This window comes from Cyprinodon tularosa, unplaced genomic scaffold (assembly GCF_016077235.1).
Source record: "Cyprinodon tularosa strain WSP-4 unplaced genomic scaffold, ASM1607723v1 ctg100, whole genome shotgun sequence".
Taxonomy (NCBI): domain Eukaryota; kingdom Metazoa; phylum Chordata; class Actinopteri; order Cyprinodontiformes; family Cyprinodontidae; genus Cyprinodon; species Cyprinodon tularosa.
This window is the reverse complement of record NW_024037783.1, coordinates 1,574,698-1,597,917: the sequence shown is the minus strand read 5'-3', so window position 1 is coordinate 1,597,917 and position 23,220 is coordinate 1,574,698. Positions and strand designations below refer to the sequence as shown.

Genomic DNA, 23,220 nt, shown 5'->3' with positions numbered 1-23,220 from the left:
CTCTTCTTATTTTACTCTCCAACTTCCTTATTTGCTTAGACATGAAATTTGCTGAAGTTCAGTATATAAATGTGACTGTTTGAGTAAGAAAAAAAAAATGTCATCAAAAGACAAACTAAATTTTATATGAAAAAAATAAATGATGGGTCTTTTTTAAGCAAAGATTACAGTTGGGTAATAATTTGTTTAGCTTCTAGGTTCTATCTCCTAAATTCATATTGTAAATTTCTATTTCCCTTCTTATTTAAGTAAGTCAGGGGCTTTTTCATGTTTGGAAATATCGTAAAATAGCTCGATCTAGAAAAACATTTAACAAAATAAGGGTTTAATTCTGTTCCTTAGAGATCATTTTATGGCACCTTTTAAAAAACTAACACATTCTTACATTTATTGACACAGGGTGATTTAGGCAGTACTTTTTTTTTTTTTTATTGGAAGCAAGTCAGGCATCTATTAAGAAGTGACCTAAATGACTTGTCGAAATGACAAAAAAAAAAAAAACCTGGTAAAATATTTAGTGGAGAAAGAGAGAGTTTCCCTTGATTAGTTTTGGTTATATTTTTGAAAGTATATATTTATGGAGATTTTAGTATAGTAGGACAAATATTAAAACATCATACATAAGACAAAATAAAGAACTTCATACTGCAATGCACTTAATTGTTTTTAGGAAAATGATTTTAAGCATGTAGGTAACATCCAATTATTACAAGTATTACAGCTTTTTTTTCCAAATCAATACTATTTATATATTTTATGATTTGTTTTACGTATATTTCTGTATATATTGTAATTCAACTGATTTTAAAACATGTTTGAAAATATGTATTTTACTTTTGCTGTCTGGGCATTCTCCGTCTTTGTTAGTGAGATCAGACCCATGTGGATGATTCCATTCTGTTCATATTTAGTTCTGCCAGGTTTTCACCTGCAATTCATCACAGTTTGTTTTTTTCATTGTACGCATACTCAATTTATCCTGTATGTCCTTCCATATTTGACAGTTTCCACATATAAAGGTTGTAAAATTTTTCAAATATCTTTGTTTTGTGATCAACTTTGATGAACCAGGTGTAAGTTTTTTTAAAGGGTGAGTGGAATAAGTCTCATCCTCATTTATCCAATATTCTTTAAGTTTCCTTAAATAAGCTCATTATTAAACACAGAAGGTTACAATTACAAGAAAATAAACAGTATAATTTTTGGAAATTCTGGAGACATTGCGGTTTTATTTTGCAAAATATTTATTTGACTTTACGGCTAACAATAGTTTTGAAAAACCTAATGGAAAGATGCTTGTCGATAAAAACAATGCAGCGGCAGATAGTAAACAGGGGCACACGAAAACGACAGGCGGAGGAGTGGTTGTAGCGGTGATGGTGGTGGTGGGCCGTGGCGTCTTAAGACAACACCACACAGAATGATAGACTCCTTTGAATTGTTTATCGCTCTCAGGCCATCCCCCTGCCCCCCAGCCTCTCTCAATGGCACCCTTAGCTTCACATGACAGACTCTCACAGGTAGCGTTTGTGTGTGGGTGTGTGTGTGTATCTGTTGGTGTGTGTTTCAAGGGTGGAGTGGTGGCGGTGGGGTAGTGTTTTAGAGATAAAGCCTCCAAGTCCTATGGTTGATTGCCCCACTATAGACACTAACTCAGTGGCTCTGAAAGGCTCCCTCAGACACCAGTGAATAAACTCTTACTATTACGCATCCATACATCACCCTTCCCTCCACCCTTCTCCTCCTGCAGATCCACCCCCCTCCACACTCTCACTTTGAATTTTCCAGGGATTTGAGCACAAACTTTGAAACCCTCCTCCCTCCCTTCTGAAGGTTTCCTCACATCTCTAAAAAAAGTCTTTGCTTTCATGCTTGCAAATGTTTGTGACACAGAAAGAGGCATTTGGAAGTCAAAACTTCCTACTGACCCTGGAATACTAAATGCTTCTGTTGGGATATTCATAAAGAAATCTGAAAGCAGAGGAAAACAAGACCCTTCCATGTTTGCGTTTGCAGGAAACATCCTGTTCAACTAGCATTTCAACTTTTTTTTTCTTTTATAATTTAAAGTGTGGTTTGCATTTCTTTTCTGTAATCTAAAGTCACTGTAAAAGATTTTGCTGTGCTTTTATCTGCTTATTCATACTTGCTAAATACCTCAATCTTAGTCAAACTGGTTAGAGAGCATATGCGAACGTTGAATAATTAAGTTTTGGCACCAATCCTCTGTTGAATTTTAGTCTAGACTGTGACTGGGCCATTCTAACACACTATGAGCTTTTCATGCATGTTTAGAGATGTCTGGTAGGAAGGGAAAACCTTATAGCAAAATGCAAATGTCCCTTTTAATACCTCTGCTTCAACAACATTTCTATATGAACAATATTTTTGAGACCCTATCTTTTTCAGAAGATGGATGGAAGTGTGCATAGTGACATTTTCAAAGCCTTGAAAATTGTTATATAATTTAACGGCTCCACAAGTTTCTCTCTGACCTGCCTGCTGATTGAATTGTTGCTTTTTATTACCTGTTTTATAAACCACTGCTTGGGCCATTGCAGAAAAGCTCTAAATACACGACCTATTTGACATTTTATCAGTAAAAAAAGAAACAAAAATATATAAAACCAAAATTTTGTTCTAAAATATAATTCTCTACTTTGTGCTGGCCAATTGCGAAAACTCAATATATTACAATATTTGTGGTTGTAATGTGGCCAAGTTCAAACACAATACCTCATTTTATCTGTTTTCTCATAGTCAAAGCATGCATAGATAACAAAGGCACAGTGACCAAATTGAAGCCACATAAAATAACTGGTTCATCATTCATCATTCATCGTTTATCTGCAAGCTAATGGACAATAAGGTTAGCCCTGGTGTAGCATGTCAGAAATGTCCTTCTACGAGATCATCTTAGGCTCATACCAGGGAAAGAAAACAGAAATGTATATTAACTAGGTACATGTGTTCTATTAAAGAACTTTTTTATGGGTATTTATTAAATCAAGACTTTTACTTCATTGTGTTTTGTTGTCTTACATTAGAAACATAAAAACTTTCAAATGATGGTGTTGTTACTCCCTACATTTAATCCCAACAAATTAAACTATAACCTCAATTTATCATGAATGAATGTCTGTATGTGGAAGAAGAAGGGAGTCAAAAGAAGAACTGCTCTCTGTTTTGATTGCCAAGGTTTGTTTTTTTTCTTGAGTATGTCTCTTTAAAGAGAGAAATTTACATTTATTGATTTTTCCAGAGGAGTGAGAAAGTAATTTATACTGCTACATTTCATTCTAAAATATTGCCCTAAAAGCTGATAAACTCAAGGTACATCTAAAATCATTCTGCATATTGTGTAGTGGAATTTCTTTTGGTTTGCTTGTTAAGTTATTTTGAAATATTTTTAGTTTTTGTACTAATACAGTGGGAACTTTTAAGTAAATTCTTACAAGAGAAACGTCACTTTCCCAATTATTGTGAATAATATTCTGACTTTTAATAAGGTAATGTTTTACCAGTGACTTTAATTTTGCCAAAATAAGTTTATTTCCAGGTATTTTACTTTTAGTTTATTATTTTTGAGTACTTCAGACAGAAAGGGTGAAATGGCAGTAAATACAGAGAGATTAAGTCTTTGTGTTAACATCTAGCTCAGTATGGAAATAACATTTGTGAACTATAATGATACTAGTGTCCTCCATATGATTGATGTGTAACGTTCGGTCAGATAAGACCAGAAATTGACTACTAAAGGATAAGTTTGGGAATCAACTTTTTTTGTTGATTATTTAAACTTTATTTTTACTTTATAAACAAACTGATGTATTTCCTTTTACACATTGCCTTTTGTTCTAATTTCTCTTTTTTCAACTAAACTTATGGCTGTTTATAATGCTTAACTTTTACATCGTTTTTATCAATTCCTATGGTGGAACCGGCTTCTAGGGTGTTGTTGTAGAAGCTGAGATAAAAATCAATGTTCATTCAATACTCTGTCATGCAAGTGTAACGAGACATGATAAATGTGAATAAGAAAGATAAACTTAAAATAGGAAGCGTTGAGTACTGCTCAGCTGTCTTCTCTCCATGGTGTGGACTGGTGCAGTGAAGACGAACACAGTCAATGCATCCTCAAAGACTTGGGCGGTGACGTTTTTCCACACAGTAGTTTGATTGACACAGTCTATCATGGGCGATGAACTCAGCTTGGCTAAAAGAGCAGTGAAAAAGTTACATTAAAATGATGAAAACCCATACGTATCCCACACTTGTATACAGTAGTATTGCTAAACTTTATATGTAAAGCCATTGGGCTTGAGTAGCTGAGTGTTAGCCTCCTTATGGCACAGCCTGTCTTAGGCTATTCATATTCAGGCTCAGTGTGGAGGTGCAGGGCTTTGCATATTCCTCAGTCCTCTGGGATCTGAGCCGAGGCCGACTTACCTTTGTCTGCACCTCAGCTTGCAGGCCTCTGGGAGTTCTTCACTCTGATCAGGCCTCTATTTAAACAAATCAAACAAAACCAGCATTTAGAGAAAGCAGGTTTTCTTCACAGGAGGTTTATGGTTCAAGCTGTTACCCTTCTGTTCCTGCTGCAATGGTGTATGTTACCCATCAAGTCTTCCCATTATTTTATAATATGCTCTTTTAAATTAAATTAAACACTATTCTACTTTTTTCATGCAATCTAGAGGTAACTTTTTTTGAACAAATTGTAAATTTTTCATTTATTTATCTTTTTGAGGGAAAAGTATAAATTTTTCTTTTTAATGACAGGTCTAGGTACTCCAGAATCTTCTTCAACAATAGATCTAATATAAGCGACCCTTCAGGCCTTCCCTCTCACTCCTGTTTCAATTATTTCGTACACTTGTGAGGAACTATAGCTGAATTAGTCTGCTTAGAGCCAGAGAAGTGCCTTAATTAAAACTTTGTCCCTGCACCCAAATCCCTCCTCTCATCCTTTTTTCCTCATCTGTAGGCGCGTCTCCACTGGCAGACAGAAGGAGAACATCGTTGACTCGGACTCCAAGAGTTTCACCCTTTCACTGGTTTCTTTAGAAACTCCACCATTAGATACAATGACATTGCAAATTAAAGGAATGACTGTCCAAATTAAATCAAGCAAGGCGGCTTCATAAGGGCAGCCGAGATCCTCTCTGTTCACCTCCCCTCCGCCTTCTTCACACTCTTGAGTCTCATAACCAAGAGGTGAGCATAAAGAGTGAATAGGGAGCTTTTTCTTCCTTAGCATCTCTTGAGATGCTACTTCGTGCTAATTAACTGGTGCTCTTTGTCATCTCTTCTAAAAGTACGGGAGACTTGGAACTGGAATTGAACAGAGCTTTTTTAACAGGCAACAGTTTCCAACTGTCTCTTACCCACATGACCTCTTCTTTCTGCTCGTTTTGTCTAATGTTGCACTGCAGAATGAATTGATAGAGCTTTTATGAATTCGTTTTTGTGCACTATGACCACTGCCTAAAAGGAAGTGATGTATTGTGGAGAAGGTTTTTGTGGATTCCATTCATTATATCAGTTTTTAATTTCAAAGAAAATTGTTATGCTTATGCATGCTGTAATCCTTTTGCATGTGAATACAACTGTGAACCCAGGACCCAGGAGACCAGCCTATCATGGCCTGTCATTTTAAATCCTTGAAATATTGTCCCAGTTCAATGAATGGTGTAAAATTGGAACATATGTGTCATTATATTGTAAATCTTTTATTATACCGTGCTTGCTGGCTTCTCCTTGCAATTAAAGTGTTTTTTATTCCAGACTACTCTTGACATGCTGTTCAGTAGGTTTACTAACTTGCAATACTTTTAGTTTCTGTGATATTTTACTATTTTTTTTATCGCAACATGAAGGATCCAAGTATGTTCTTGTACTTCCCCTTCACAATAATGTTGAGTGAGAGAACAAGAAAGTCTAGGAAAATAAGGGCATAATTTTTTACAAATCTTTAACTAATAAAAAATCTAAAACCTCTGGCTTGCATATTTGTTTATGCCCCTATATTATGACACCCCTAAAATTTTAAACAAAACCAAATGCATGTACATGATGCTTAGCTATATGTATAATAACATTTCAATAAGTCTTACTGTTCTGTTAAGGCCTCCCATGTACGTTTGAGAGAAAAAAGGTGAACAAACAGTATCATTAAGACAAATTTGCACACAGTTTAGGTCAAGAACTTTGAAGATGTTTACAACAGTTGAATTATAAAATTATATCCCAAATGTTGAACATATCACAGGGTGGTGGGAAGCAGCACTCAAAAGAGTTCACTCTAGCTCAACATTAGCATGGCTGACGCCTATACAATTTAAAATTATATGTAGGGTTCACTTTTCAAAGGCTCGACTCTCGGATGTATTCAAAATCTTTCTGACAGTTGTGACTCATGTCACAACTCTCCATGTGATCTGACCCATTTTTGTTTCTCTTGCCCATTACTTTCCAAAAACTTAAAAGTATCATTCCACATTGCCATATTTGATCTCCCTGAATGGTATAAGAAATATACTGACTATTAAATGCATATATTATTGCTTCCACCTGTCTGCTCTGTCACCTTCGTTTGCAGTGGAAATTAAATGAACTCCCCACAAGTTCAAATTGGCTCACAGACACTAGACTTTCTAAAAGTCTCTAGCATTTTTTCCCAAAAGTGGCAACCTAATTACATTCTTTAATTCTTTTAAATCCCTTTCTAACTTTATATATATATATATATATATGTATTTTTTTGTGTTATTGGTGTTATTGTTTTGTTTTATTATTTAAATGAAAAAATTAAGTGATTTTACACTGTTAAGCTTATCTTCTTTATGCATGTGAATTAAAAAGTGCATAAAAAGAAGAGTATTGCCACACCAAATATGTTAAATATTGCTGGTATTCCTTAGCAAACAGACGTGCTGCTGAGAGAAACCCAGAAGGAATGTGATAATTCTAGAGGATCTGCAGAGATATCATCTAGCAGACAGATCTGGTATCGCCATGAGAAAAACAAACCTTTGTTAAAGGAAAGCCATAACTGCTGAAGTTAATGCCATTAAGTGCTGCAAACATGTAAAAGTTCAGGTTAGGCTACTTGCAAAATCCTACATGTTTTGGAAAAGATCATAAAACATTACTTCTATTGTGAAACATTGCTGTGGATTGCTTTTCCCAAGCAGCAATTGGGAGTTGGTCAGATTTTGTGCAATACTGGATTAAGATGAATGTAAAATAATCCTGAGAGAAATCTGTTTGGAGGTTGGAAAATACCTTGTTCTATGGCAGGAATTCACCTTCCAACCAAACAAGGACCCATCAGAACAACAGTCAAATGGTTTAGATCAAAACAAATGTTCTAGAATGGCCAAGTCGATGTCCAAACCAAATTCCAATTGAGAATCTGTGGTAAGGTTGAAAATTTAAAGAATTGAGCCCAGATGTTTGTAAATGTTTCTTCAATGTGTAGTCTCTTTGTTTTACCGCCATTGTCTCAAAGGACAGTGAAGACAAAGATGATCAGGAAAGGGAATTTGGTTTGTATTATCATAGTTTGGATTGCAGTGAAGAACAATAAATTGCTGAAATAACTAGAAATCTTTCTCTGTGTGTGGCACTGCACAACAATAAAGCTACCTCTACATGTCCTATACGTGGTCCAAACAAAGAAAGGTGAAAGAGCATCCTTGACCTGTTGCAAACATTTAAGGACATCGTTTCTTCTTGAAGATTTACCTCGAGTGAGAACTAACATTCCTGTTCTCCAGCTTCTTGTGTTTGGAGTGGAATCTCTCTTGGGCTTTTGTGCTCTTCTTGACCTTAAGTGTCTTATCATTTGGCCCTGCAGAGCAGAGGTCATCCTGCTATATGTGACCCTTCTCCTGTCTGATCTATTTCACTTGTGTCCAAGAGTATAATGCATAGAAAAGGGGTCTAAATGGAATCTATATATGAACATTACAAACAAATGGAACCCAGATAAACCTTTAGTTTAAATGAGATGACAAAAGAGTTTCAGATTTTGAGTTGTTATAATGATTATTAAGGTTTGAAATATGGATTTTGAAAAGATTATCTAACTTCTCTATTTGTTTGTAAAATGCCTGCACAGCCTGGTCATAGTTTCTTCATGGAAAGGCCAAAAAACTGTTATACGTAAGTATTAAAAAGAACATGCACAGACCAAAGTGTTTCTGCATGTCTCAGGATAAACAGTGTTACTTCTTGGTTAATCTGAAATATTACAGCTCACCATGTCTTCTAAACCATAAGGAGAGTTGGCATGGAGAAAAAGAAAGAGGGGATGGGATGCAGTTGATGTGAAAGAAATGTTTGAGTGATGGTTTAGAGAGCTGACAAGCAGAAGGGGGAGCTGAGACCTGGGGGAGTAGAGGTCAGCTCACCTACAGCTTATAGATCCCCATAATGCAGTGATGGGATCAATTCTAGACTGCAGCTGAGCTGAGAAGCAGCACAGACCAGTGGCTCTAAATGGCTGCAAGTGACTTTGAGATGCAGGACTTTGACTGCTCCAAGGATCGTACTGGGGGGGTAGAATCTGGCTGTTCGGAAAGTCAGTGAGACCAAAACACTGCTGTCTGTTCTAAGCGATGTTCGAGACTGCCCTGATGGTCATCATGCCTCACAGAGTTTCAACAGATTAAATGGGCCAAGTGAAGGTCCGCATCCGGGTTGAACGGGAAACAGCTGCCTTTTAAGCTTCTGTCATCACTCACTAAGAGGCAAAGATCCATGTAGCTGATGGCTTTTAAATACATGCTTCTTTAAAACTGCATAACAGCATACACAGTCATTGGTTAAGTGTGTAAATATCTTTCATGAGCTAAGCTAAAAACTTATCAGGAGTCATAGTTTAACAAACTTTAAAGGCTAGAATAAGAAACAGTTAGGGAATTTTTCCTTTAAAATTAAAGGATATATTTTATCTTTGACTGTGTTGGTCAGCTGCAGTGTATATTTTTCCTTACAAAGGGGTAAATAGAGGGGAAAAGCATGAAACAATGTGGATCAGGATTTAGATGCCTCCATAGTGGACTAAAGATTTGCATGTGGGTTAGGTCTACACATGTGACACCACAACACTGCACTAGTTTGTCCTTGTTGTGAAAGTCACATTTTAAATCCTCATGTATTGTAGACCAGCTAATTTTCCATATATGTAGCACTGTCCTAAACAAACAGAAGAAGCTAGTTTAAAAAGCATAACCTTTAATCCTTCTTTGTTAGTTTCTAATTAATTATAAGAAGCTTCTTATGGTCCATGTCCAGCCTTTTTAATACAATCCTTAGCTGCAAACCATAATGAATACACACACACTGAAAACATATATATATATATATATATATATATATATATATATATATATATATATATATATATATATATATATATACATACATATATATATATATACACGACATCACATGCAAACACTCACTCGTTTCGCCCCCCTGCCCACACACGCAAATACACACACCACCACCACCAAGACCCCTTTTATGTAAATTAAGCAAAACGCTTGAGTGAGAATTATATATGAATCCAATGAGGCTTTTTCTCTCTTTTAGAAATGCTTAGCCACAAGTACTGGGAGCCTTCAATGGCAAGCGTCCGCTTCACTCACTGGCCATGCGTATTATTCAGCTTGACGAGACGCAAACTGACATAAGCACCCAGGCTCACTTTCACTCGCTGGCAATCCGATTATATGGCCAACACGGCATCAATGCTGCAGGGCCAACAGGCAGTGAAGTCCGTCAAGCATCCCCTCCTCCACCCAAGCGCTTTCTTTTTCCATTCTTACCACCTTCTACTCCACTGTCTTTTATAGTTGGAACTCCCAAACATACTTACACACTTCCTCCAACAGGACAACAAACTTGTAGTGCTTTAATAACAACCTCTACCCCTAAGCATAAAATGAACATTTGCTGTAAAAATAACATATTTGAAAATATAATGTATACATGGCAAATATTTGTATTATTTCTCTTTTCTCTAAAGAGCTTATAGATTGCTGTGACTTTGAACCCTGTTTATTATTTGTCAGATCTATAACTATTAGATATTATCTTTTATATCTATTGTGTATTAAGTTTTAGCATGTCAGCTCAAAGTTACTATTAATGCCAAAAAGGGCTTCTTGGCTAAACTGGGGTTGACAACCGCACACCCTGGTCATCACGTCAGTGTGGAGAGTAGACGCTTGGTTACCCAGACAGGGCACCCGTTTGAGCACTAAATGTTTACATGACGCTATCAAAAAAAGACTGCCAGGTGCTGAGAGTTGGGGGGCCACAGAGTGGAGGCCTCTTTGGCAGATCGCCCCGGATCCGTGAAACTAATGTAGAGATGAGATTAAACCAGCAGAGAAATACATTTGCAATTGATTAACACTGAGTCACTGTGACAAATTGTATATACTTTTGAAGAAGGCTGTGTGCAACCCTTGGGCTGGGATGTGGCTGCACATGGAGGACCTTTAACAATATTGGTGCCAGATTTGTGCTTAACTTAAAGCCATCAGTTAAACAGCAGCTACAACTGATGGGTAATTTTAAGCACCACTTCTCTTTGTTTGGAATCTGATTTTCATATAAATTCTTATCATTTCAAGTAAGATTTAATGACCCACCTGCTTACATTTTTCAATCTAAAACATGGATTTAAAGGACCACTATGTTTCCTCTGCACCTCTTGTTTTGTCTGGTATTAATGAGCAATTAGCTTTGCATACAAGGTCACAGACAATGGTATTGGTTGTCAGATTATGCTAATGCTGCTGGCTGTAGGAGCACTGAAAGAGGATGGGGATTCCCTCTGAATAAAAAAGGTTGTGGCCTTTCTCCAAGATTAGAAAATGATATGCAAACTGTACCAACATGCGCTATAAGAGGATTAGGACACCACTCAACATCCATACTGCTAATAAACAAGCATCCTAAAAGGGGAGGCGAGTGTCTGGAGCAAATGGAGCAACTCTGCTGTGAGATTTGTGTTGCTGAGAGTGAGGCCGGTGTGTTTAAAGATACTGGAAATGTGAAATGCATGGCCTTAGTAATGTGATTTTTATGAGTTGTAAAACTGGAGGCATGAGGATGGGAAGAAAAAACAGCAACAAAAGCTGAACTGAAAGAATTCACTATGGGGTGAGTCAGACAAGAAAGGAGCCTGGGGTGAAACTAAGAAGTTGAACTCCCATGACCAAGCGAGAAGGAACAGGTGCAGCAGAGAGCTTATACAGAGCGCTTTGTGCATCGACGTGGCTTCAGTCCATTTGGAGATGAAGGAGGGGCCCCATGTTTAATACAAAGTTAATATCGATTTAATGCTTGTCACTGTCCTTCTGAATCTTATGGCATCACTAATTCGCTCAGCTTTGAGTAGAGCTTTTTTAGTGTTTGCGCCAGATGCTACAGGGACCTAAAGTGCTGAGGTGAAGCAGCGGCCAAAACACCCCAAGTGGGAGCCGCTGCTGAGGTGAGGCTCGGTCAATCCAGTGAAATAGATGTTTGGTTAACTACACATGGCAGGGGCAACAACCCGCTGCAGCTTAGTCTAACAAAGGTGATGCTCCAGTGTGCTGTGTGCTAAATCCAGGAATATAATCAGTAGGGATGTGAATATTTAAAGGACGTTTTTCAACATTTTTGTGTAAAAATATACAAATATTACTTTGCTTCATATTGTAACTGTTACATCATGATTTTTTATTAATTTTTTCAAATATTCAGCAAGAGGGTTAAAAGTAGAGCTTATATTATAAAAAGAAATTGTAAAAATACATTAAAGTAATTATAGTAAACATTAAGCAATACATTAGAGTTTGTTTCGTTAAAAGATATGATATTGAATAGGTTATTACATATTCATTGAGAAGTATCAGAGTAGCCTTACACCTGGCTGATTTTGGTTTAAAGAAGTAGCATCTTACCAATGTTTCCTCTGACTTATATTTGATGGTGTGCCCTGGGTTGTCACCCAACAGAGGGTGCAGACCAGGAAGCAGAATTGCAGTTTAAGACCCCTCCCTGCAGCTTCTGCACTGTTACCCATTCATTACTCCATCCAGACAGTGTCTTGCCCATGACCAAAATCAAATAAATTAGAAAAGATTCCCAAAGGAGTAAATCATGATGATCTAATTAAAATAAAAAAAACTCCAACTGGGGAAAAGGTTAAAACAATTAAATGTGGTTTACTTAACATAAGATCTCTATGCTGATAAAGATTCTCAGTCATCCACGTCATAGTCATTCCGTGAAAGTTTAAAAAACAATCCACTGGACTTGGTTTCCAAGGTTTGAAGACGTTTAGCTTCCCCTCCAAGAAGCTTTCTCAATTCAAACATAAGATCTCTTTCTTCAAAAAGTCTGCTAGTTAATGCCTTACAGAAACTTGGCTGCAGCAAGATGATTATGTGAGCATAAATGAGGCAACTCCTTCTAGTTATTTGAATTTTCATATACCCAGAAATTCTGTGCAAGGAGGAGTAGTGGCAACAGTCTTTCAGTCTGACTTACTGATTACTCCAAAGGCAGTTAATAATTACAGCTCTTTTGAACATTTAACCCTCAGTTTCCCTCATACAAAACCTCTTCTTTTTGTAACTTTATATCACCCACCAGGTCCTTACTCTGAATTTTTAGATGAGTTTTCAGAGTTCCTATCTGATTTGGTGATGAATACTGACAGGGTCATCATAGTTGTGGGTTTTGACAACCATGCTGACATTGAAGGTGATAGCTTAAGTGCTGCCTTTAATCTTATCTTAGACACTATTGGCTTTGTTCAAAATTTTAATAGTACCACACATTCTCATCTTCATACTTTGGACCATGTGCTGACATATGGCATTGAATGTTAAAAAATAACAGTATTTCCTCACAACCCTGTCCTCTCTGACCACTTTTTAATTACCATCAGGATTACTTTATCAGAGTTCTGCTCCCCGAAAAGAAGGTTTCACTTTAGCAGATCATTATCAGTTTGTGCAGTTGTAAATTTTAAAGAATCATTTTCACTTTCTCTCTCCTCTGTGTTGCTGAGCAGTGGACAGGGCAAAAGTTTAGCTTTTTCTCCTTCACAGTTTGAGGATTTTGTTTATGGGGTTGCTAGTTCTCTTTGTACTGCCTTAGATAATGCAACCCCTTTGAAAAACAAAAACTTTAATAATAGAAACCTGGCTCCCTTGTTTAATGCACTCTTACACTCGCACTCTAAAGCAAAATGCTGGAAAACTGGAGAGAAAATGGTGCTCTACATGCCTGCGGGAATCCTACCTGGTCTGTAAAAGTTGTTTACTGCTGTATAAGAGGTCCCTTTGTAAAGTAAGAGCAGCATATTTCTCCTCATTAATATAGGAGAATAAGAATACCGTATTTTCGCGACTACAAGGCGCATATAAACGTCTTTTTTTCCCCTCAAAATGTGCGGAGCGCCCTATAGTGCGCTGTGCCCTATGTGTGTTGTTACTGCAGACGTTGTTGAGACCACCATGAGAACGTTAAAGGGGGAAGTGTGGACATGGATTGTGTATAAAAGAACAGGTATGCGCTTTATGCAGAGCTCCTCATTGAGGAGTTGATGAAAGCGTGGCTGAGGGAGCTGTATGTAAGGATTTTAAGGAGGTTTTTTCCACGCATCACCATCGCTGGTAATCTGTGACTCCATGCGTGCCCATCTCACAGCCGTAGCCGTAGACATAAGCGATGTACAGAGCCGTATTTTTCAGTCAGAGTAAGTTACATTTACTTGAGTAACTCTACTAAAAAATAAAAATCCCTTTTAGGATCTCTTTTAGTCCACATTTTACTTAACTTTTTGTAGTCAAGCTTCATTGCTTTATTGTTGTTTGCTAACTGCTGAACCCCATTTGGAGATCAAGTTAATATACATTTAGCAGTATACATTTTATATTGTCACTCAATAATCCCTATTCTAACATTAAAAAGATACTGCAAGTAGTTTAATAAGATTTTTGTTGGAAAAGAAATCTAGCAAAGTGTTTTCCCTGTTGGTTTTTCTTTTTTTTTTATGTGCTTAAATTTCTAATAAATATTTTGGGTTGGCATTTTTGCTTGAACAAAATATGTTGAAGCAGTGCTGCTCTTGCATTCACGGTTACTTGACTCACCGCTATTTGCAGTACATGCAAATGTATATGTTTCATTCTAAACTATTTTTTGGGTTTTGAAAGTAATGAATGTCGGACATTCATGTATTGAGGCGGGGTGGTTTTCCTTAAATACCGATCTTAATAGAAAGAAAGTTTTTTTCAGCTGAAGTGTTTCTGAAGGGCACCTCTGTTGGAAGTACTATACTGTTTTACTTTGACAAAGACACTTAATAAACCACCTGCAACTAAATGAATTGTGTCTTCAGTACAACATATATTATTTTTTTTAGGTTTTTTTAAGAATAGCTATCTCTTTCTTCACATTGAAATTAAAATATTCAGCACACAGTGAATCTTGAATCCAGATTTTTTTAGCATAATAAAAGGTAAAACATAATGTAGATCTAAGGCTGCAACATCTTTTTTTGTAATCATTGTAAAGTTTGCATTTTGGTGCATAAACTGCTGTACCTGATATAAACTTAAATGTATGAAATGGAATGGGGTTTGCCTTATAAATGTAGTGAATCTACAATTCATCATATAATTAAATAACCCCCCAAAAAATTAAGCAGACTTATTTGGTAAATAAGAAGGAATCAATATTGCCACATATTTAGTTTAATTCATTGCTGAGCCTCTAAGAACAATTTGTGTTAAATGCCTCATTGAATAATTATTAAGCATGAACTATACAAGCAGTAGGTCCATATTAATGGGATTAGTTATATTCTGCTTTGGGTCTCATGCGACCCTGGGCCGGGTCTGAATGGGTCGTGTAGTGATGACCGGTGCAGCAACCAGTCAGCACAATCTGTTTAGCCCGTTTAAGTGAAAGAACTGGGAGTTTCCTTCCCTTGATGCGCCCACGTCATTGATAAATAATGGGGGAATAATAAACAGTCAACCACCTGTCGAACTCGTAGCACAATGAGACGGCCCATTGACAGCTTCTCATGCATGGATAACATATTTACTCAATCCCCTTTCACTTAACGAAGCAGAAAGGGAGCCAAAACAATGGTTAAGTTCTTCTGTTTGGTAAGCTGGCGCAGGGCACTGCTGGAAGATTTTTGAAAAATTCAAAACGTTAAACAGAAATGGGCATGAAGAAAAATACAATAATTAATAAACATTCTGACTTTTTTGTCTGCGCATTTTATACCCTTTTTACGCATTTTTAGTGTTTGGCACTTCAAATGAAGCTGAATGTCAATGAAATTATGAATCATTAAGCTTTTATCCGTTTGTTGTATATTGAGAACATACATTTTAGGTTTGGGATTAATGTAGAGTTGCGATGAAATCAATAAAAACAAAAATACCACGGCAGCAATTAAGATGCGCATCACTTAACAGATGGAAAGCTAATGAAGATACTTATACCCATGATATACAATTAATAAGCTTTACGCGCCAAAGGGAGGGAGTGTTGTTGATACTCTTGTGATATTTAAGAGATCAGCTTTAATTCGGTCGCAGCCAGCTGTTTCGTTTTTTGTTTTTGTTTTTTTTTACTGAGCTTGGTTAAAAAAAAAAAGCAGGGGACGTGGCAAGCTTGCAAAGCTCGTAGAAATTAGTCTCGGTCAGTCGGAGCAGCCCCTGCTTCCTGGTAACCATCTGCTTACCGCTCACAAAAGAAGGATTTCGGCCTGCCAAGTAAAGGAATATGGGCTCATAAAAAAGCTTTGAAGGCCTCGTTACCCATTGAAGTTGTAGCTGCAAGTTTGGAGCGCTGCGCTGCGTCAACGCGCGCTATAGTGCGTCCTGCGCGCATAAAGAGGGCGCTCCTGTGATAAGCGTTAACTCTGAGGGCTCATTTCACGGAGGCGTTCCATTTTAATTATCGGATTTTGGTCAGTCACATATTAGGCTGATGCAGCGGTAGCCTACTTATTATTTAAACAAAACCCCAAAAGGAAAAGTGATAAACAACAATCAAAATAAACAAAGAATAATACAAATATCTTCAATGAGTTATATATAATAATTAAAATGCATATGAAGATAAATAGCCTATGTTTAAGATATATTTTTTACTATATTAGAATCAGCACTATGCGCACAAACTCCAAAGAAGTCAGTTGATTAAAAAAATAAAAGGTTAACTCAAATAATGTATTTCATAAAGCAATATAAAATTATTTTAATTTGTTTAAATGCTTTCTGAGTATTTTCAGTTTATTATTATTATTATTTTTTTTTTTATCAATTTCTTCTTTTGATATTTCACCTCGTTAAAGCGTTTTACGAGAAAAGCTGACCGAACAAGACTAACCGGCTCCAATTCGTTTTAATACGAGTTTTATATGAGGCTCCCTGTGTCCGCTCATATGAATGCGTTTTAAATGAAATCACAGATGCACTTTTATTCAGTTGGTTAAAATAGCAGAACAAAACCGTCTTTAGAAATAAAGCTTTTCTTTTTTTTTTAAATCCACTGTGCTTTTTTCCCTGAATGTAGAAAGGCCCGGGGGCGCCTCCTCTGCAGCTGAGGGTGACAGCTAGTTCACGGTTAACAGGATCATGAATGCACGGTGCGGGCCGCACACTTCTCCTGCGCGCTCCGAGCTGCGGCCGTGCAAAATGAATGATATTTAACACATCTGTTAAAGCGTTTTGATAGCAGAAATCCGTTTAAGACATTATTCCATGACGAGAGCCAGATTGAGTGTTGAGAATCCTATGAAACCCTAAAGCTGATTTACACGAGAGTTGTTGCCCAGGGTGGATTTATTTGTAATTACTTTTCTGTTTCTTGTTTATTTTATCAAACTATTTTATATATATTTAAAACAAGTTAATAATATTTTTTGCGCATTCTTTTTTATAACTTGAGGCAAATGTAAAAAGCATAAAAAATAACTTTTTATAAAGTTGCTGAATCGAAAAATAGCCTTTCAAAGCGCTCATTTGGTTTTTGCCAAACGAAATAAAATGAAAGGAAAGTGGCAAACCTGCAGAATTGATGACTGCCCCCCTTTGTGCTCTTTACTTTGTGTTTTGCTTAATTATGAAGAGTAATGCAATCATAAATTGCGTGCTCCAGCCAATCAGCGGGCTGCAGGCTGCAGCATGAAAGCAGCCCATGTGGAGAACTTTGTTGAGCTCCTTTGTTGAGGCTGTCAGTTCTCAGAGGAGGGCTGAAGGAGGGTGGGACTTTGCTATAAAACTCCTCTCCCTAGAGTGACGAAGCCAGATCAGTCAGCAGCATTCACAAGACCGATTCACGGAGTATTTCTGTTTTCTCGTGGTGATCGTTTATTTTTTATCCTAACGGGGACCATGATGATCCCGAGTGTCATCGCGCCTCCGGCCCTATACCCGGGGCTGTACCGGCCTACCGCGGCTCTTCCGTCCACCTTTCCGGGCCACTCCAGCTTCCTGGTGGAGGACCTGCTGCGGATAAGCCGCCCGGCTGCCTTCTTAAACCGAACCGTCCCACCAGTGAGCACCTCTCTGCCGGCCGCCACCTCCTCCGCCTCCTATCACGGAGCCCCAGCGGAGCGCGCATTTGCTACTGCCGCGGTGACGCGCGAACCCTGCTCACCCAAAACCTCAAAGGACCCAAGTTTCCTCAAGTTTGGAGTGAGCGCAATCCTGGCCCCCTCACCAAAGTCCAGTGAGTGGAAACACACTGATTTAATTAGAAGTAGACTATTAGGCTACTTTGCTTTTATGCATAATTTTATTTATTTTAATTCCCCTCTCATTTTTTTTTCTACAGCATCCTCACCTCCAGCAATCCACAGTCTCCACTCCAAGACATTTCCTGTCCCCTGCTTTGATGGAACCTTCCACCCCATATTCAGGACACCATATCTACCAGGTAGGCGCCATTTTCATGGCTCTCTGTCTACACTAATTGCATTTAAATGCAGACTGCTGTCACCCCTGTCATATATTTTAACTGAAATGTGAGAAGAAAAGGGGGCAAATAGCCAGAAAAGAAGAAATCACTGTCTCATTAATGGGGACCGCTGGCTTTGGCCCCTGTCAGGGACAACACACCCACCCCCTAATTAACCAATTATCCCAAATCGTCACGCTCTAAATTTGAGGCGGGGTGGCGAGTTATGGTCCCCCTGCTTCCCATTGGGGGGCGTTTTTGGCATTTCTCCGGCCCTGCGTTTTCCCACAGCGGCCCGGTGGCAACAAAGCCCCCCAGCACCGTGACCAATGTGGTCAGCTCCCACCGGTCAAACCACCCACATACCCGGGAGAGTGACTTTTACCAGACGGGGCAAAGGCGTGAAACAGTCATGCACTAATTTCCCTATTAGGCGCTATTCAGAGTTTTCAATATTCTCTCAGGACCACATGGAGGGCTGTTGTCCCTGCTTCTGCTGCGTCCGCAGCGCACCTACAGTCAAGTAGAGTCCGCGGGGAATAAAAGTAAAGCAAATTTCACCTAAAATCTTCCAACTCTGAGCCCCCCTCCCTCCTAAAACATGCTGTATAGCTTTCAGTGACGCCCCCCCATCCACGCTCTCTGTGCCCTAAACGCTCCTGTATTCTCTATCTGGGCCAGTGAACGAGTTGAGATAAAGAATAATCCCTTAGAAAAGTCTATAAAGTCGCTTTCATTCAGACTAACCATAATAGAGAAGGAGTCTTTTCACGGGCTCAGCTGAATGCGCACTGAAAAGCTTTTCGTGTTCATTTAATGAAAATGATTTGAGGGCAAGAAGAAGGAGAAGAAACCATTCCCCCCTTCTCCTCCGCACTCCTCTCTTCACCCCGCCGGCCATCAGTATTCTGGTATGCAGTTGTGTTTAGTTTGAAAGTGTAAATCTCCTTTTGTTGCCATAATATATGGCCTTCGCCGCCTGTCCACAGTCTTTTTTACCTTAGTTCATTACTACACAATTACCGTTCACGGTTTATTAACTCCTCTATCCGCCCTCACAGGGCTCCTTTAGGGGGAGCTGCCTCTTTAACATACCAATGCGCTGGAGGAGAGACCAATGTGCTAATTAGTCACCTCGTGCCATTTCACTCAAAACAGAGACGTATTGCTGAAATCCAGAAACAGAGAACTGAGAGGTCACTATATTCATATGGGCCTATTATTTAAACAGCATTTTAGATAGATAGATAGATAGATAGATAGATAGATAGATAGATAGATAGATAGATAGATAGATAGATAGATAGATAGATAGATAGATAGATAGATAGATAGATAGATAGATAGATAGATAGATAGATAGATAGATAGATTGATTTAAGGTCAATTTGTGGTATGTATTTCCTATGTATGCATTACACACATGTACACACATAAATATAATAATATAATATATAATATAACTATACCTATATATATATATATAGGTATAGTTATAAGGTCAATTTGTGGTATGTATTTCCGAAGTATGACTAGTTAGTTTTAAAGTTTTTGATAATGACAAACAAAATGCAATGCTATATACTGAGACTGGTCGGCTGCACCACCAGCTAACCTATCAAATGTTGAGGTCTGTTTTATAACATAGTATATATATATTTTTTTTTAAGTTTTAACATGGCACAGTAAATATTAAATTCCTTGAATAAATAAAGAGAATTTTATTTGTAAGATAAGATAAGGTATTTTAAGATTTGTCTTTAATAAACTAAAATAATATTACTCTATATTGATATTCATATGTAATTTAACTGAAAATGAACATAAATATATAAAATGTATAAAACTAACTTTATTGTGTATTTTTTTTAAATAATGTTCAAGGATAAAGTTTGACCCAGCCAGTAAAACAAAAATTTTAAAAGATTTCAGTTGAAAGTAGCAGTGGTTAGGTTATTTCTCTGCCTGTTTATTCATGAACTATACAGTGTTTCAACTACAGGCACAGCAAACTTGGTAATAGAGTATGTGATTGGTATACACCCTAACATTTAAAAGGTAGATGTTTTTTATTATTGGTTAATGCACTTAATGTTGGAATTGGGTTTGCAAGAGAAATAGAGAAACAAAGATAGAAGTTATATTCTATTTTAATAATATTAAAATACTTCTTTGGATGTTTAAAGTAGCACGCCTATCATTTTAAAACTCTTAGATAATTTTCCAATTGATGGCATCTTAAAACTTTTAAAAATTAGGGACCAGCTATAGTGGGGCTCCAGTTGGCTTATGTTCATTAGCTAATGCTTCAGGTCAGCTCAGGTTACAAAGATCAACTTGTGGTTAATTTTTTTTTTTTTCCTCTTTTCTTTGCAGCATCCTCTTCCGTAGTTCCCATCCCTGGGACCTTTTCATGGCCTCTGGCTGCCAGAGGGAAACCCCGCAGAGGAATGCTAAGGAGGGCAGTGTTCTCAGATGTCCAGCGCAAAGCTCTGGAGAAAATGTTCCAGAAACAGAAATACATCAGCAAGCCTGACAGAAAGAAACTGGCCTCTAAACTAGGCCTAAAAGACTCTCAGGTAAGGCTAAATCCATGTTTGAAACATTTCTGCAACTAGAAAATAAAGACACTGTTGAAGATTTTGTTAAGCTTTTCCACTCACCGTCTATACTCACCTACACAGGTGAAAATCTGGTTTCAGAACCGCCGGATGAAATGGCGCAACTCCAAGGAAAGGGAGCTTCTCTCATCCGGTGGATCCCGTGAGCAGACTCTGCCCACCAAATCTAACCCCCACCCAGACCTCAGTGACGTGGGTAAGAAGTCCTCAGCTGAGGATGAAGAGGAAGAAGAGGAGGAAGAGGAGTTTGGAAGAGGCAGAATGAGCGTGGCAGCGTGCAGCATTTCCTCCCCTTCCATATCCAGCAAGCACTCGGACTTCTCAGAATCAGATGACGAAGAAATAACAGTCTCTTAATTTATTTTTAGAGGCAAATATAGACTTATTATCCATAGGTGGTTTTATGTGACTGTGAACAGATTTGTAAGAAGCTGCTGGCCTGAAACAACATCTCATTACATGTTTTTGTGTTTGTTGCATTTTGCGCACTGGACAGGATTTGCTTCTGAGAGTGTTTGCTGTTTTTGCACAGCTTTGTTCAACTGTACAGAATTTTGTACAATTTGTATGGAAATTTTATGCCAAGAATATTGAGTTATGTTCATCCTGATACTGAATAGAGTTCTTTATTGAGAAAAATGTAGCTATTTCGTTAATAATTTATATACATTTGTTTAAGTATGTTGTACTATGTCCTGTATATATGTTTTATTTCACGACTTTTGTACAAACACCAAATAAAACTGCAAATAAATTAAGTTAGTTTTTTTTTTTTAAAGGTCTTATCCAAAACATTTCTGCAACACAAATCAATATAAACAGAAATATATAAATTAAAAACATCCTAAATTATTGTATGCTAACAATTATGTAAATAAAAAAGACTCTGACCATATATACTGTAGGCAGTAAACTGCTTGAGCAAGGTGAAGGTGTTTTTTCAAAATGTCCGTTTCATTTCTTGTAGAAAATGACAACTCATTGTTTCCCCAGTTCTTTGTAAAAACTGTAAAAATGCCAAATACACATCCTTTTTAGGGGAATTGCTTTAGAGAAAGTGCGAACAGTTTATCCTGGTACTGGTATGAAAATGGCAGGGATCTCCTGGTCTGGGATGTTTACACAAATTAAAACAGTTATGTGTCATACGATAATAACTTCACCTGCACACATTCCCAGTGAAGTGATTATAATCATCCCAGTTGGTGGTCTCATTTTGCAGATTCTAAGTAATATTCACATTTACAATGAGAAAAATAAGTATTTGAACACCCTTCTATTTTGCAAGTTCTCCCAATTAGAAATCAATGAGGGGTCTAAAATTGTCAGTGCACTTGCTATCCACTGTGAGAGACATAATCTAAAAAGAAAATCTCGAAATCCCAATGTATGATTTTTTTTAACTATTTATTTTTATGATACAGCTTCAAATAAGTATTTGAACACCTGAGAAAATCAATGTTAACATTTATTACCGTAGCCTTTGTTTGCAATTCCAGAGTTCAAACATTTCCTGTAGTTTTTCATCAGGTTTGCACACACTGCAGGAGGGATTTTGGCCCACTCCTCCACACAGATCAGTCTGGGCTGTCGCTGAGAAACAAAGTTTAAGCTCCCTCCAAAGATTCTCAATTGGGTTAGGTCTAGAGACTGGCTAGGCTACACCAGAACCTTGATATGCTTCTAAAAGAGCCACTCCATGGTTATTCTGCCTGTGTGCTTCGGGTCATTGTCATATTTAAAGACCCAGCCTCAACCCATCTTTAAGGCTCTAAATAGGGAAAGGAGGTTGTTCCCCAAAATCTAACAATACATGGGCCTGGTTATCCTCTCCTTAATACAGTGCAGTCGCCCTGTCCCTTATGCAGAAAACACCCCCAAAAAATGATGCATGATGCTACCACCCCTATGCTTCACAGGGATGGTGTTCTTGGGATGGTACTCATCATTCTTCTTCCTCTAATCACGGTTAGTGGAAATATGACCAAAAAGTTATATTTTGGTCTCATCTGACCACATGACTTTCTCCCATGTCTCCTCTGGATCATCCAAATGGTCATTTGCAAACTTAAGACTGGTCCTGACATGTGCTGGTTTAACACCTGAAGGTTTGCAGGATGCCATTGGCTGCAGCTTAGAAGGGCTTAGAGTGCTGCGCAACTGTTTGGCCCCCATGTTAAACAGGCACATCATACAGCTGCTAAAACAAATCTAGAAAAAGAAAAATGACCCCGAGTTCACACAAATTCAATCAGCCAGGGGATTTATTCTCAATAAAAAAAAGAAGATATTTCAGTCAATTTCACTTTAGCTCCATGGTGCCGCAGCATTTAACCATCGTCTGTCAGATATGGGTATTGTGTTTATTTTTGGATGAAAGATGAAAGAAAAAACTGCAAAAAAGTCAGACAGAATCAAATATGGGAGTAAAATTAATCTGGAATATTTCAAGAGAATATCTAAAGTGGAATGCCACTAGGAACGCTTTGCAACAGATGATCTACTGATCGATAAAATCTGAAGTGGTGGCAAAAGTGAACTTTTCACTAGAGTCATCTAAAGACATATTTATCCAATGCCTCCACCCACCACATAC

General features: G+C 37.7%; 1 protein-coding gene across 1 annotated transcript; it reads left to right on the top strand.

The window, feature by feature from the left end:
* Positions 1-17,332: 17,332 nt before the first annotated feature.
* On the top strand, positions 17,333-21,382 carry dbx1a (developing brain homeobox 1a). Its single transcript, XM_038273231.1, has 4 exons — positions 17,333-17,775; positions 17,881-17,982; positions 20,380-20,582; positions 20,688-21,382. The coding sequence occupies exons 1-4, from the start codon at positions 17,439-17,441 to the stop codon at positions 20,979-20,981; spliced, it is 936 nt and encodes a 311-aa protein (XP_038129159.1). The 5' UTR covers positions 17,333-17,438; the 3' UTR covers positions 20,982-21,382.
* The last annotated feature ends 1,838 nt before the right edge of the window (positions 21,383-23,220 follow it).